General features: G+C 40.8%; 1 protein-coding gene across 2 annotated transcripts in view; it reads right to left on the bottom strand.

Annotated features, from left to right (window-relative positions):
• nrg3a (neuregulin 3a) overlaps positions 1-14164 on the bottom strand; it is a 301861-nt gene that overhangs the window by 44396 nt on the left and 243301 nt on the right. Inside the window, exon 4 of one of the 2 annotated variants that reach the window (XM_031879250.1) lies at positions 12301-12303. The exons of the other annotated variant lie outside the window; for it this stretch is intronic. Within the exon in view, the coding sequence (XP_031735110.1) occupies positions 12301-12303 (3 nt within the window). The remainder of the gene's footprint in view (positions 1-12300; positions 12304-14164) is intronic. 2 annotated transcript variants of the gene reach the window in all.

Below are 14164 nucleotides of genomic sequence, written 5' to 3' on the forward strand. Positions count from 1 at the left end.
GAGAGAGAGAGAGAGAGAGAGAGAGAGAGAGAGAGAGAGAGAGAGAGGGGGAGGGCACGTCAAAAGAGAGTTTGGGTAGTTCTGTTAAGTGATAAGATGAGTTTTAGTAAGCAGCGCCTGGAGGGCATGGAGGTCTGACAGAGAGAGAGAGAAGAGAGAGGCTGGATGGAGACAGACAGAGGGCAACCCTGGACTCAGCAGGGCAGGACACTTGTCATGTAGTTAAGTCACGTAGGGTTCGAGACAGCCACCCCCCCCCCCCCCCCCCTCTCTCTTTCTGTCCATCATTCCTTGTGCTCTCTATTTCTTTACCGAGAATAAAGTCAAAATGCCACATAAATAACCAATTCCACTGCTATATCTCTGATTTTGCCAGTGATGTAAATGGGTCTGGTGTTGTGCTCACGGGCGACTCCTGCTTGTGGAATCACCGAGACAATCTCTTCTAAAATCCAAACAAAAATGGCAACAAGTGCAGATGAGATCAAAACATCTGTACCAGTTGATGTAAGTCAACAACTATTAAAAGTAGAGACCCTGTCCTTTTCCTGTATATTCTCTTTTCTGTGTTTGGGCGTCAGCAAAGAGCCTTTGGGCCCATGTGGCGGTGTATCCCACAACCAATGAAGTTGAAGGTGAAGATGGGAGTTTAGCAAAACGTAGCGACCAGGTGACATCGCTGGTTGGTTTCAACCAGCCGAGCTAAAAATTAAGACCTTTCTTCATCTGATGTGGCAAAAGTTATGTGCTCCTAGCACCGGATACTGCAGCTTCTGAGCAGACTGACAGTGATGGAGAAAGGGTGGCAACACTGTACGCCAGTCTGATTGGTTTAGAGAAAAACAACTCCCTCTTTCTAAAAAGTGACTTCACTGAAACCCTGAAGCCTGAACCAACTGTCCAACTATTTCATAATGATATCACAAGAAGATGTACATAGTTATATTGTGTGTTTATGATTTTTTCAGTATAAAAGGCTCAAACCAACCAGTCAAGTAGTAAATCCAGAATGATGGTGGTGCAAGAAAGGTAATCTGGGGATAGCCGGAGTTATTTTTATCTCCCCAGCAATAAAGGACTCTTGTTCCTCTTAGTGCAGTGCAGTTTAATATGGTCATGCAACCCGAGCAGTGATCCTTGATCAGTTCTCTTGTTCCCAGAGGTTTAATGACTGCAGGCCCTGGAGTAGAGCCATAGCTAGGTGGAGCAAAGGCACAGCAGCGTATCCTAATGTACCCAGACACCCGTCTCCATTTAGGCTGAGCTGAGGGGGTGGAGGGATCCATGGTGCGATGAGCTCAGCCTTATAAAGAGAAAGGGAGACGGAGGAACAAGGGCAGGAGGGTTGACTGGAGGGATGTGAGGTAGAACAGATCAGTGTAGATGAGTGGCAGTTTATTATTTCTTTGGAATAACTTTTTGGGTTATTTATCAGCGTATACTTTATGTACTCTGGTATTCATTCAAATCATTTTTATATTTTAATGCTTCAGTGAATTTTGTTGAGGGGTGCGAGCTTGTCTTTCAAGTTTGTTTTGTCAAGGCCGGTGCATATAAATAAAACAGATATGGCGGCAAGTACGACATAATAAATGCTTTTATCGTCATTTTTTTGCAAATTGTTTTGAAGTGCTGTACAAATTAAGCTTCTCCTACATACCTACTATGTTTCTGTTTCACATCTCCGACAGTCAGAGACACTCTACCAGTGTTTACAGTAAACAAATCGAAGAATAAAATGAATAAGATACATAAAACTAGAAGTCACAGCTGGACTGTAAATGTGTAAAGTAGGTATAACGTATGGGTGCTGTATGTAGATACTGCCATCAAATACCTCCTTAGATTAGTTATTGTTAGAGGTTTTTACTCAAACATCCAAATCAGACAAATGGTAAGACCTCTTTAAGATGAATTTAAAAATGCAGACAGATTTTTGCTTTTATTTATACAAGAATCATTAAAATGCTTCATTCATAAACATATTCTTTGATTAATATTTTAAGGTTTAATGTTCTCTTATTCTCTCTTTAACATCACAAAGGGAGTGGTGTGATGTGGCTTTAATTATTCTCCATACATAATTCAAGCGTTCTCATACTAGTATATAGATACAGTACTTCTGTGTTCCACAATGTAAAGGGCTGTTGGTGAGTAATAAGAAATAGAGAAAAGTATGAATCGATAGGCAGTGAGAGGCATTTAAAGATGAGAAGAGTGTTTGTATAACGGGGAAAAAAGAGACAGAGAGAGACTAAATGTTCTGACACTCTGGACGCTTCTATCTGTACAGAGAAGATTTGTAGAGATGGATCTCACTGAAACCCTTATCTCTCGCTTCCCGTTGACGGACAACGACACTATCCTCAGTTGTCAACCCAAAGAGCTTTAGAAAAGGAGCATTAATAAGCAATTTGGACGAGGCAATTTGGAGTAATTTTGCTCCACTGCCTCTCTCATCCAACTGCTCCATCGCAGAGGTCTGCTGGCCATTAGCACGTTTTCCACCTGCGTTCATGGCACGTTGTCATAATCGTTAAACTCACCGGAGCTGGTATTGGGAGGGCTGTCATTAGATGAGACAGCTGCTTAAATTGCTGAAGTTTTGTGCATATACACACACACACACACACACACACACACACGTATCTGAATCAAAAGTAGTCACACCGAAAGAAACGGCAACAGAATAAATATAGACATATAAAATGACGCAAGGCAGCAACAACCATATTTTGTTGCCCTACCTTGCATCAAGAAGTTACTGAAATAACGTAACTTAAAGCTTTTCATTGAAACAAAAATTGTAATAATGTGACCATACTATCTGCTGCTTAAATCAATGATCCCGAACAAAATGTAATGCATCTAAGTGAAGCCGAGGTTATTGCACAAAACGTTGATTTCATCTTTTCATACCGTTTGTGCATTTCTGTACATTTTCCACATTGTCATTGACTATAAAATATACTGATTTCAGCCAAGAAGTTGATATGGAGTTGTTAAGTGCTAAAAATAAAGCTAATGTCATGTGATGTAACTTTTCAATACATGAACACATATGGTTGGGTTTAATTCCACAATAAATGTGCTGCTTTTACAATACTCCACATTATGTCCTGATGCACTTTTAAAGTGTTTTAAGGTGTCCAACACATTCGAGTTGGACGCCTCCTTATCTCTGAAATAAACTGCTAACACAAGGTCGAGTTTTGAGGTTGGCTGGCTAAAAGGTATTAATGACATCACACTTTTTGGCTGTGAATATTCACTCAGTCTGTCATCCAGAGCCAGCGGGACAAACATATTCAGAGCATGTTTTTTTTGTGCGCTGGCTCGGCTGGACTCGCAGGTCATCCTGCTGATGTGCCATCACCCTGTTCTGTACAATGTGACACTACCAGACTACAAAGTGCTGCATCGCTCTATTACAATGTTTACAGTTTGTGATTGCTCTGCTAAATATTTACTAATCACCTACATGACGTCGAACGTGACATCACATCCTTTTCTCCAGGCTGAGTTTTTTGGGTTACATAAAATAAATAAAACCATGACGAAAATACGTTTGCTTTTCTGAAATATTAGGACGGTTATAGGCACTATTATCGTGTAATATTACTTCTTCTTTAAACACAGTTATATTTCTTAGATGCTTGATGCTGCTGCTGATTGGTCTGCTTTGCAACTGCTTTGCAACAACACTGCAGTTTCATACAGAAGTTATAAATTGCTATACAAAGTTATTACAGAAGATAACAACTAACTCCAATCTCCCAAGTTTTAGATATCATTTGTTTTCACATTCATCATCTAGTTAAAAATAGTACATGTTTGATTGATAAAACAAACAACTTTCTTTATTCATTTTTAGCAGTTTTCTCTCTTCATGAGCCGTTATTTCAGTCTGTAATAAGAATAATATAGTTAGGCAGTGGAGGAGGAGAGAGTGTCTTTCAGCAATAAACACATTTTAATTGTCACATTTTAGGCATTGGGTAGAAATGTAGTTTGATGTAAGATATATTTACATAATTTCCACTTTGTCTAGAACAATTTGTATGATAAATCCTTTCTACAAAGCATTAAATATTCTAATCATAAACTGGCTTCTTGAATAATGCATTTGCAATGCAATTTACAATAAATGCAGATGCAAATAATTATGAAAATAAAGAAAAACACTGGCTGCCATTAAAAACGGTATATTTACACACCGCACTTTGACTAATCTGAGCACAGTACAAGTACAGAACCCAAACCCTCAAATATTAAATAAATGGAAGGAAGATAAAAACGACACAAGCTTGAAGCAGCAGATTGAGAAAGAGACAAACATGAAGAATAGACAGAGACAAAGAGAGGAAGCAAGCTTTGTGCTACTGTGCCTCTCCCTGCCTGCCATCCTTGCCCAGTTATTAATGACCTGTGACTGGAGGGTGGGTGCAAGCAGTGAGCCCACCAGCCTGCACTTCTCTGCAATAATCTGCATCCCACTGCCATATTCTTCATTAAGCACCAGCTGACAAGACCCATATCTCACTCTAAATTGGGCCTTCCAAATCCATTATGGCCCGTATGTGGCCACAGCCAAAAGTCTTGATCAGATGCTGGATGGTAACGCTGGACGATACGTAGCAGAAAACAATGCCGTGTAGTGTGGAGCAAACAACAGAGATACCGCTTTTGATATTCAACCCAAAACATTTGCTTTTCACTTGTGTAAATATTTTTAGAAAAGCCAAGTCGCACCAGGGGGGTGCACGCCGGATGAATTGCTGCAATCAATATGAGTTTACGTTCGTTCTTCCCCCTCTCTCCTCTTTTCTGATTGCTCGCTGTCTCTGCCCGTTGCAATAGATGGGCTGAAGGTAAATTGGCCTCAGCAATCAGCATCCATCAAGCTCCACTGTAATAGTCAATTTTGCGTTTGCCACTGATTTCACCCGCAGAGGGAGGGATATCATTTTAGAGGACAATATAGCCCCATGTGTGTTTTTTTTGTCCATTTAAAAAGAGATAAATGCAGAATGGATTCGGTCGTTGTAGGCAGAGGGAAATATGAAGGAGAGGGTCAGCTATTATCGCTAATGCTAGCCAGAAAGCACAATGCACCTGATTCACTTTGATCAAGCTATAGACTCTGGCACAAGTCCAATATTCTTCATTCACTTAACTTGATTCAATGAATTGCGTCTAATGAAATGTACGCAGAGATAAATACTTTAAATAGCCTGCCAAACAGGAAACATGTTCCCTCTCAGCAGCCAAAAGAGAGCACACTTTTTCGTCACAGGTTAAAGTTTGAGCCACAATGAAAGGGAAATGGAAAGAACACCTGTTGTGAATATGAAATCTCTGTTGGCAACAGTCCCACATCACCGTGTCTGCCTGCAGAGAAGTCAGTTTGTCATGCGGCAAGCAACAACTTCAGGCACTGTGTGACACTTGGGGCTCAGGCAAAGCTTTCCCGAGAATCTACTGCCGCCATCTACAGCAATATTTTAGCCCGTACGCTTCCCTAGCTCTCGAGTGCAACTAAAACAATAACAATCTTATTGCTTGCGTATCCATTGCTCGGTCTGAGCACATGAACCGCCATGGTTACACTTGCCTTTTCATCTTGACTTTTGTGATCAGATCGGAACTCAGCCACATCTGCTTAGGTGTGTCCACGCTTGACAATGAGCTGCCTGATCGGACATAATTGGATATATTTCATGATCAAAGGAGAGGCTGTAAATTGTTGGATAAACACATTAGTCCTTCACAATAAAAGTCCCACGTTACTTTTCTCTGCGTAGTTTTTTGATCGAAGAATAGCTTTTAATGCTGAAACACTCTTAATTTCCTATAAATTCCCATCAAGAAAAGTCCCCCCGTTATTTTGTTATTTAAATGCTTTGATTTTGAAGCACCACAATCAAGAAATGTTGGGTTTTCATGAGCAGTACGCCTTTGCTCTCGCTCTAGAGAGGAACTCCTGTGTGGGGGGGAAGATGATGAGAGACTATTGATTGATAAATTGTCCGGATTGCGCCCACATGCTGTCTCCACCTCACTGAGATTCGAAATCAATGCGAGTCAGTCCACCTCGGCATTCGGTCGGACTGATCAGATCCAAACGCAAGAAAGATCCGATCGTGGAGCACACAGACTTGACTGGTAACACATCCTAGCATGATTGGAAGACAAAAATGTCATTGAAAAGACAAGTAAGAGGAACAGCAGCAACAGTGAGTGATCCGTCTGTTTGTGTCTACTAGCATTGTTGAGCAGAGCAACTGCAGCAATGAAAGCTCTGTGCATGTGTGTCTGGTACACCAGTGTTAACAAGCACTTCTGCATTTCACCGGCCAGATATATGAAGGTCCACCCTACAGACTTTGGAATTGGTTCTGCTATGCATGTTTTCTTTTAACTCTATAATTGTTTCCACCCTGTTTAAGCAGCTGAACCAGGGAGATTAGCCTAAGTCTCTAGTTGAGCAAAGTGTTTAGAGACTGTCCTGTAAATCCACGGCAGACCATTTGCAAAGTCACATTGCAGCCAACAAAGCTCAGAACCCCACAAGGACACCTCAGACTCCAGAGTAAGACATTTCTCAGAGGCAGCTGCCTTGGTCCCATCTCCCCTGCTCCTGATTCATTTCCTGTCTTCTTCTCATGACCCTCTACCTCCAGCCTTTCTCTCTGGTAAATGTGTGCATCAGCTGTGCTGCTCTCAGCAGGGCCTCAGTCTCAGATGGGTCTTTTGACTGCTATCACATGTAAGTTATGCCAAGGCAACTTAAACTCTCAACTGCTAGCTCAGGGTATTGTCAGTAATTGCAATAGGTGCACTTGATTAAACTTGTCTCGCAGTTATGGAGTCATAAATTAATGTGGAGGTTAATTCTTGGTGCCATGCCAATGTGAAGTGAGAGACTTACCATACCATTAGAAAATGAACTTCCTATTCCTATTAAATTCCTGTGTTAATTATTTTACACATCAGGTTTCAATCTTGAAACAAAGTTCACTGTAACAAATTTCGTTGACATGAACGGAGGGAAATTACCCTAATGTAAGTAATAAACGCACTAAGTAGCTCCTGTATTGACTCTGGCTCTTGAGTGTGTGGTTTTCATACATGAAGGCGCAGGGCGAATTTTCTCTGTGCTTTTATTTAAATTTGCACTTGCAATCTGTGTGTAATTATCGTCTGATTTACTACAGTTCAACAGCAGCTCGTAGATTACGTTACCAATTGTTATCCAGTGCAGCGTCTTCCATGCAAGCACAAACAAGCACACAGTCTATTAATGTGTAAGGCGGATTCTTTTCGTCTGGTTTCAAAAGAGACCTGCTGTCAAAGAGAGTCATCTTTTGTTGTTTTTAATGGCTAGTGTAGTGAATGTTGCCATTTCCTTCACCCTGGACACGCCAATTAAACTAAACACAGGCTGTGCCTCTGCAGCTAGAGCTTCATACAATGCAAGCAATGTTATTTCTACATTATAAAGAACAAAATACAAAATCTTGATCCAGGATTTAAAGGTTTCAATCTGCTCCTGGTGATTGTTAGGCTTTAAAGAGACGCACATCTTTCACATCTTAGACCCCCTCTGGCTTTGCTATTGCAAGACGCAGACCTGACAGTTCTTTATCCGTATCCTAGTAGGTTGGATTTGCCTTGCCACAATAAGTCAGTGTGATGAAGACAGCTGATACCACAGCTGATGCCAGAGACGTCAAGTGCTTCTGAGCGTTAATCCGGCTCTTTTACTCCCAGTCTTTCAGATGGTGTGAATGCAACAAGATGTCTCCGGAGATGTTGCTTTTCCCCTCCCAACGCTGTGTGGGAATGTCAGGATGGAGACGCAACCGTGCAGAAACAAAATTGCAAAAAAAATGTAGAGCACAGAAACAACACACACCCTGGCATACACACAAACATGCCCTTAAAGAAATGTGAGAAAACTAAACTAAGGACATTTGGTATGCAAGCTCTGTTGCTGCAACTGCACAGGTTCCTCTTTACCTCTATTCAGCTACACCTCATACTATGTGTGCTGTTTTAAATTGAAAAATATATATATGGATGCGTTTAAAAGGTATGACAAATTTCTCTTTTTATGAACAAGTAAGATACTTAAAGGAGCGGTGTGTAAGATTTAGTAGCATCTAATGGTGAGGTTGCAGATCGTAACCAACTGAATAATTCTCTCACTCCTCCCTTTCTAAGAGTCGGAAAACTACGGTGGCCTTCAGGTAACTTAGAAACGTCGAAGGCCTTCTCTAAAGCCAGTATTTGGTTTGTCCGCTCTGGGCTACTGTTGAAACATGGTGGTGCAACATGGAGAACTCTGTGAAGAGGACCCGCTTCTTATTTAGATATGAAGGGCTCATTCTAAGTTACAGGTGATTATACACTGATGAAGACCAATGAGTTACACATATTGTACTCCATCCCTGCCAATAAATGCCCCTGAATCCTACACACAGTTTAAATCCCCGATCTGTAAGATGTTACAGGTTTTTATGTAGAATTCAAAGTATATCTCTTGCCTCCACAAGGCTCTCCACAGGGAGACAGCTGAGCCAGCACCTAGCAGCTAACGGTGCTAATAGCACTAGCAGTGCAAACAACAGTGCTTACGGAGCTAACAGCGATTACCTGGGGAGACCGAAGTGTGGGCGCTAAACTTCTGCAACGACAGCTGGGACGGCATTATTAGCGGTAACCGCCATCTGAGCGCAGTGCTATTGTGCACATGCATGAAAATGCACACACAGCCTGCCAAGCTACATAAACAAAGCACAGAGATGCTCAGAGTTCAGCACACACAGAGGGAGAGAGACTTTATCCGCTATATCTTATAGCAAATAGTTGTTTTCTGCTATATTAATGCTCTAAATCCCATAGAACTTTTAAAACCATGTTTCAAGGCTACATCTCTGTGGATTGTCTGAGATTGCATAAATGTTCATGTGGACTCCCTGTATGTACAGTACACTATATCTGCATGATGTAACACTTGGAGCTTTTATTGACGTCTTTGTACTTTGCTCAACTAGTTTGCAGTTTGTTCCCAAACACCCACATCGTGTTTTCTCACGACCTTGCTTAATGAAAAAGATAGATAGCACTACATGAATAGATCTGCGTCTGATGTTTTATAGATTCCTAAAGGGCCTTCTGGTCTGCGTCAAATACAGAGCATCACCCCTGAAGCTCATAGGTATTTGCATTGTGAATAAACAAAACGTATCACTTGTTCAGTGGAACCTTGGTGACTTGCATCGCCCTTGACTCAACAGCTGGCCTATGACATTTTATGCTTCCTTTATATCTTATGGATAGAAACATGCAACACAACGTGAAACGCATTGTATTCTAGGAGAAATTGGACTTGCATTATTACTGCAGTGTTATCATCTGCGGTGCACACAGGCATGAAATCAGATCTCATAAAGATAGTGTGAATTAAATTTGTCTTCAGATTTAAATCTCTAAATCCCTCTCTCTGTGACTATGGGGTGTGATATGATGCATGTCCTGTACTGCAGATGAAAGTATGCTGATTTTGACTCTGCCTCTCGGCGTCGTTAAACCAGACCGTCTCGGCTCCAAGGCATTCGGTTCAGAAGGGTATAATGTATTTTCTCAATTTGTGACCGAGGCAATAATTGCAGACGGGCTGAATAGATGATGAAAGTAGTAAAGAATGAGATTGAGGTCGGGCAGAAAACTATTCAAAAAGAATAGATTTAGAGTCTAGTCTATGTTAGCTCCTGAATACTGCATAATTCTGTGAAAGTTCCACAGAATGGGTAGTGCCAATCAGCAACCTCCTAGATTGAACAACAAAAGATGTCTCGACAACAAAAGCAGCTTCAATTCCGTTTCTTCTCCAATAAAAAAAGATTTGACATACTGTATGTAAGGATGGCAACAAGGAACCTTTCCTGCTCTTTGACAGGTTCAGTGGAAACCTAAAAAAATCTCAAACACATCCCATCAAGCGAGGAAGGTGACGAACTCTTTGAGCCTTGAGATTGTGTTCTGGTTGGAAGTAAGATTTTACACAAGTTTTAAAATCTTTATGAATCTGCTTAGGTTTGACTAGCTCACATCAATTTGACACCACCAGAGTGAGGTATTACATTTTAGGCCTGTATCATGTAAGTTCGTGAAATAGTCAGGAAATGCAATCTATTGCTTTTGTGTGCATGGACACAAATTGTCTGTTTTTACCCTGTGTTGTGCAGGACAAAAACAATGTGAAAGGAAAGCCAATTAAGATCCCTTTTCATAGTAGACACAAATGAAATGCAGCAACTTGACGATGCAATGGTCTGACAAAGTGACCAAGATATTATTTCAAATCGAGAATAAACACTTTTGATGGACAGAATACCAGCAGAATACTTTCAACCACGAGACCGGTGCTCGACACTGTGCGTCCCAAGATGTTGTGGTTTTGTTGCCTAAACCTAAAAAAAAACTGCCGCTTTGTAACATAATGCTGTCCCCAAAAAGGAACGGACAGTTTGTGTCCCTGTACATGAAACCAATAGATTTACTTTCGTGACTATTTCACGAACTGCCGTGAGATTGTATTGTAAATCTTTCAAGTTGTTCATCCAATATTTTGACCTTCACACTTCTGTATTTGTGTACCGAAGACTTTGTAGGTGAAAACATTGTAACAATAAAAGATATTTTAGAAGCTTGTAACATTGAGCTTGTGAACAACCTCTCCTTTTTCCTTTGAATGCCGTTTTTTTGTCCTGCACCTGTACCCAAGTGGGGTTGGATGTGCACACTATCCACTTTCTTTGCCTTAAAACCTACTTATATAAAGACCAAAAGTGCTAAGGGTGCTGCTCATTTGATATTTCAGTCTCGGTACACCTGGTTTGAGCAGCGTGGTCCCGCGAAATCAATGAAATCTTTGGATTTCTCTTTTAAAAGCTGAAACAGCTGTTCTGACTGGTCAGTAAATCAATCACCAGTCTCCATTAGTCTATAAATAACTAACCCCATAACATACAATTCTCCCTCTTTCTCCACCTTGCACAACTTTAAGGTTGTTCATACTCTGCGTTGGCTTGTTCCAACTCTATAATGGAGCTATGTGATATTTACACTGAATGAAATATTCAAGCCCAAGACTTAGTATTTTTCATGGATTCCATCAAGTGGCAACATGCTAGATGTTTTGTGCATCATTTCACACACATTTATCCTGATATATTTGGTATCTATGGAGACTTTGGGATCTGAACTAGACTTTGAAATGCACAGCATGAGTTTCAAAGTGGCCTGTCGGTTTTTCACTGATTTTCAAGGATCAAATTGATTTATTAGTCAAGCAAAGACGAGACAAGAATTTGCTGCTTTTCTCTGTTTTATTTCATTGTGAAATTGAATTCTTTCTAGTCTGGACCTATAATCAGAACTTGCTTTTTGATGTGATTAATCCATTAATTTATTAGCTGCTGCCCTATTGTTCCTTTCTTCTTTTTGACTTAAATGCTTTATATAAACCCTGTCATGTATTGCATTTTATTATTGATATTCAAGCCTTTTACTTAATATTATGATTCTGTTATTCTGTCGTCTGGCTTGTTTAAATTATAGAGCAGTACTCTTTATTTTGTCCAGGGAACAAAAATGTCTCTCTCTCTCTCTGCCTTGCCTTGTATCACCCTCTCACTCTGTTTGTATTGCCATTGGACTCATGCCTCTCTTCCTGTCCTCTGGGACCCTGAGACAGTGTGATAGCCGGACTCTTAAGATGTGTCCACATTCATCTATCCCATCTACTCCTCACTCTCGCCCTTCCCTCCCTTCCGTCGAGGCCGCAGCGTGCCAGAGGTCCTCGGCAGCGTTTGTCTGCCCTGCTGGTGAACCTTTTTAGCTGGCACAATTCAAGCCTCGGTCCATCTGAGGGCCGTGCCACTTTGTCTTAGGAGACGAGTTGGACAGAGAACTGTAGGATAGGGAGAAGGGATGAGGTCTGACACTTGGACAAGATGCGTGTCGAGGAAAGGATGGCACGGAGGAGGTTAGCAAAAGACAGATGGGGGCGAGAGGGGGCCGTCTGGAGGGAAATTTGGAAAGGGGAACAAGGATGTCAACACAGAGGCAAGCTCGAGCAGGAGACACAAAGGTATCCCAGGAAATTAGGATTTGATGAGCTGCGAGCAGAGGAGTCAAGGAGAGTGATGCTGTGACAAGATTATCTGAGGGGGTGAGAAAAGAAGAGGGAGGCCACAATCTCCCTCTCTTCTTTTCCAACTTTGCACTTACCAACTTTTTGAAGCAGCAAGAATAAAAAAAAAGGAGGAAAGAAAAAGGTGGTGTTACTGAAAAAATGAAGTCCATAGTCTATACAACATTGTGTTTTGTAGTGGAGAACAGAAACATTCATTTGATAGAAATAAAGAAGGCAGTCGAGAGAAGGATGGAAGCCAGCGGGAAGAATAACCTGAAAGTAGGCCGATCAATTGTTAATATCAGAAAAATAAATAGGATAGAGATTTGGGAGAGAGTTAGAGAATGTTTCTAAGAATAGATGAAAAAAAGATCAGGAATGAATCAGTGAAAGTGGTGTGAGCTAAAGCTGAAACAAGCAGAGAGCTTTAGTGTTAGGGAGTCAGCTGGGATGGTAAAAAGTAATGACTTGGTAACTCCCAGCAATATCATATTAATGGAGTCGCTGATTAATAGATTAACAATCAATAACTGACTTTGGCGAGAAAACCAATTTGATGTAATAGTGAAGATTTGTTAGGGATCAACTTTGCTTCTTGATGTTGAAATTCAACTCTCTTCACCCCTGGAGTTGCACGGAAAGTTGCTGAGCCTTTAAGGTGCAACAGTTCCGAGAGCTTCTTTTAATAACACACAGAGAATGCCAGGACATGCAACCGTATAGTTTGGATTCATTATGAGAAAATGGGTCCTTGGGTACGGACCAACGTGATCTTACAGAAATACGTGAAATGACCATGTCCACTTAACAGCGTATTACGTAGCGGTGACAAATGATGTAGGTTTAATCAACAAAAGTAACGTTAAGTTATGGGCCCAATAATATGGTTAGGCTTAGAATAAGTACGTAAACATTTCACAAATGTCAATCTCAAAACTTGAGTTGACAACAAACAAACTGGGATCAGGAGCAAAACATGTCACTGGATTGTGGCTCCCCTTGACTGAGCTCTTTGACTAATCATAGAGAAATGATAAGACAATGGGCCAGTTGGTCTAATGTTTAAGGCTTCTTCACAATGATCAATTGAACAATTAAAGTAGCAACGCATTCAGCAACTGTTTCCGCCTGACATTTGACAAATGGTCTTAGTGATGAGGAATGCAACGGTTCTTAGCTATAGCAATGTGTTCAGGTCAGTAGGTTTGGTGTACAAACACAGCGATGGGTGTCACTTCACTGAACACCAATGTTGTTCTAACAAGGACAATTACCCCAATACTTGCTTGGAATTAAAAACCTCATTACGGAGACTTAATTAATGATCTGGAAAGTAAAGGATATTAACATAGAGCAAGTGATAACAGTGTTGTTGCATTTGCCACATTTCATCTACATGTCTCATTTATGGCACATTCTCCTTTGCAATCAAGTAGGGCATACTCATAATGAGAAATTAAAATTTCACAATATTACCACAGAGAGGGTTTTTTTTCTTTGACATTGGACAATTATGAGGCAAAAATCCCTGAAGGCAGAGTGCTGTCCTTTTATGGTAAATGGTGCTATTACAGCATGCACCTTGTTGGTAGAAAATTCACAGATAAGCTATTGTACTGCCCCACTGTTAGTGCCCCACTGACAAGGTCGCATATTTTTTGGAATGAGCTGAGAGGAATGGGGGAAATTAATATGGCATAGATAGCGAGCTGTAAAGACAGAAGTTAGGGCAATTTGTGTTCTTCCCTCAGCTGTATGACATTGAGAGGACCATGTATTTGGAGGATAAAGACATGGGAGAAGTGACATTAGCCTGAGCAGCAGAGGGTATTTGAGAAAAGGGAATAGAAGAGAAAATGAGTCGGTAATATGAGCACAAATTACAAGGAAGAGCAGAATATAAAAGACAGAATAGCGAAAGGTAGAAATGCAGTAAACACATGAATTATTGTTACTTAA

The sequence above is a fragment of the Anarrhichthys ocellatus genome, unplaced genomic scaffold (assembly GCF_004355925.1).
Source record: "Anarrhichthys ocellatus isolate YVR2014 unplaced genomic scaffold, GSC_Weel_1.0 scaffold3, whole genome shotgun sequence".
Lineage (NCBI taxonomy): Eukaryota > Metazoa > Chordata > Actinopteri > Perciformes > Anarhichadidae > Anarrhichthys > Anarrhichthys ocellatus.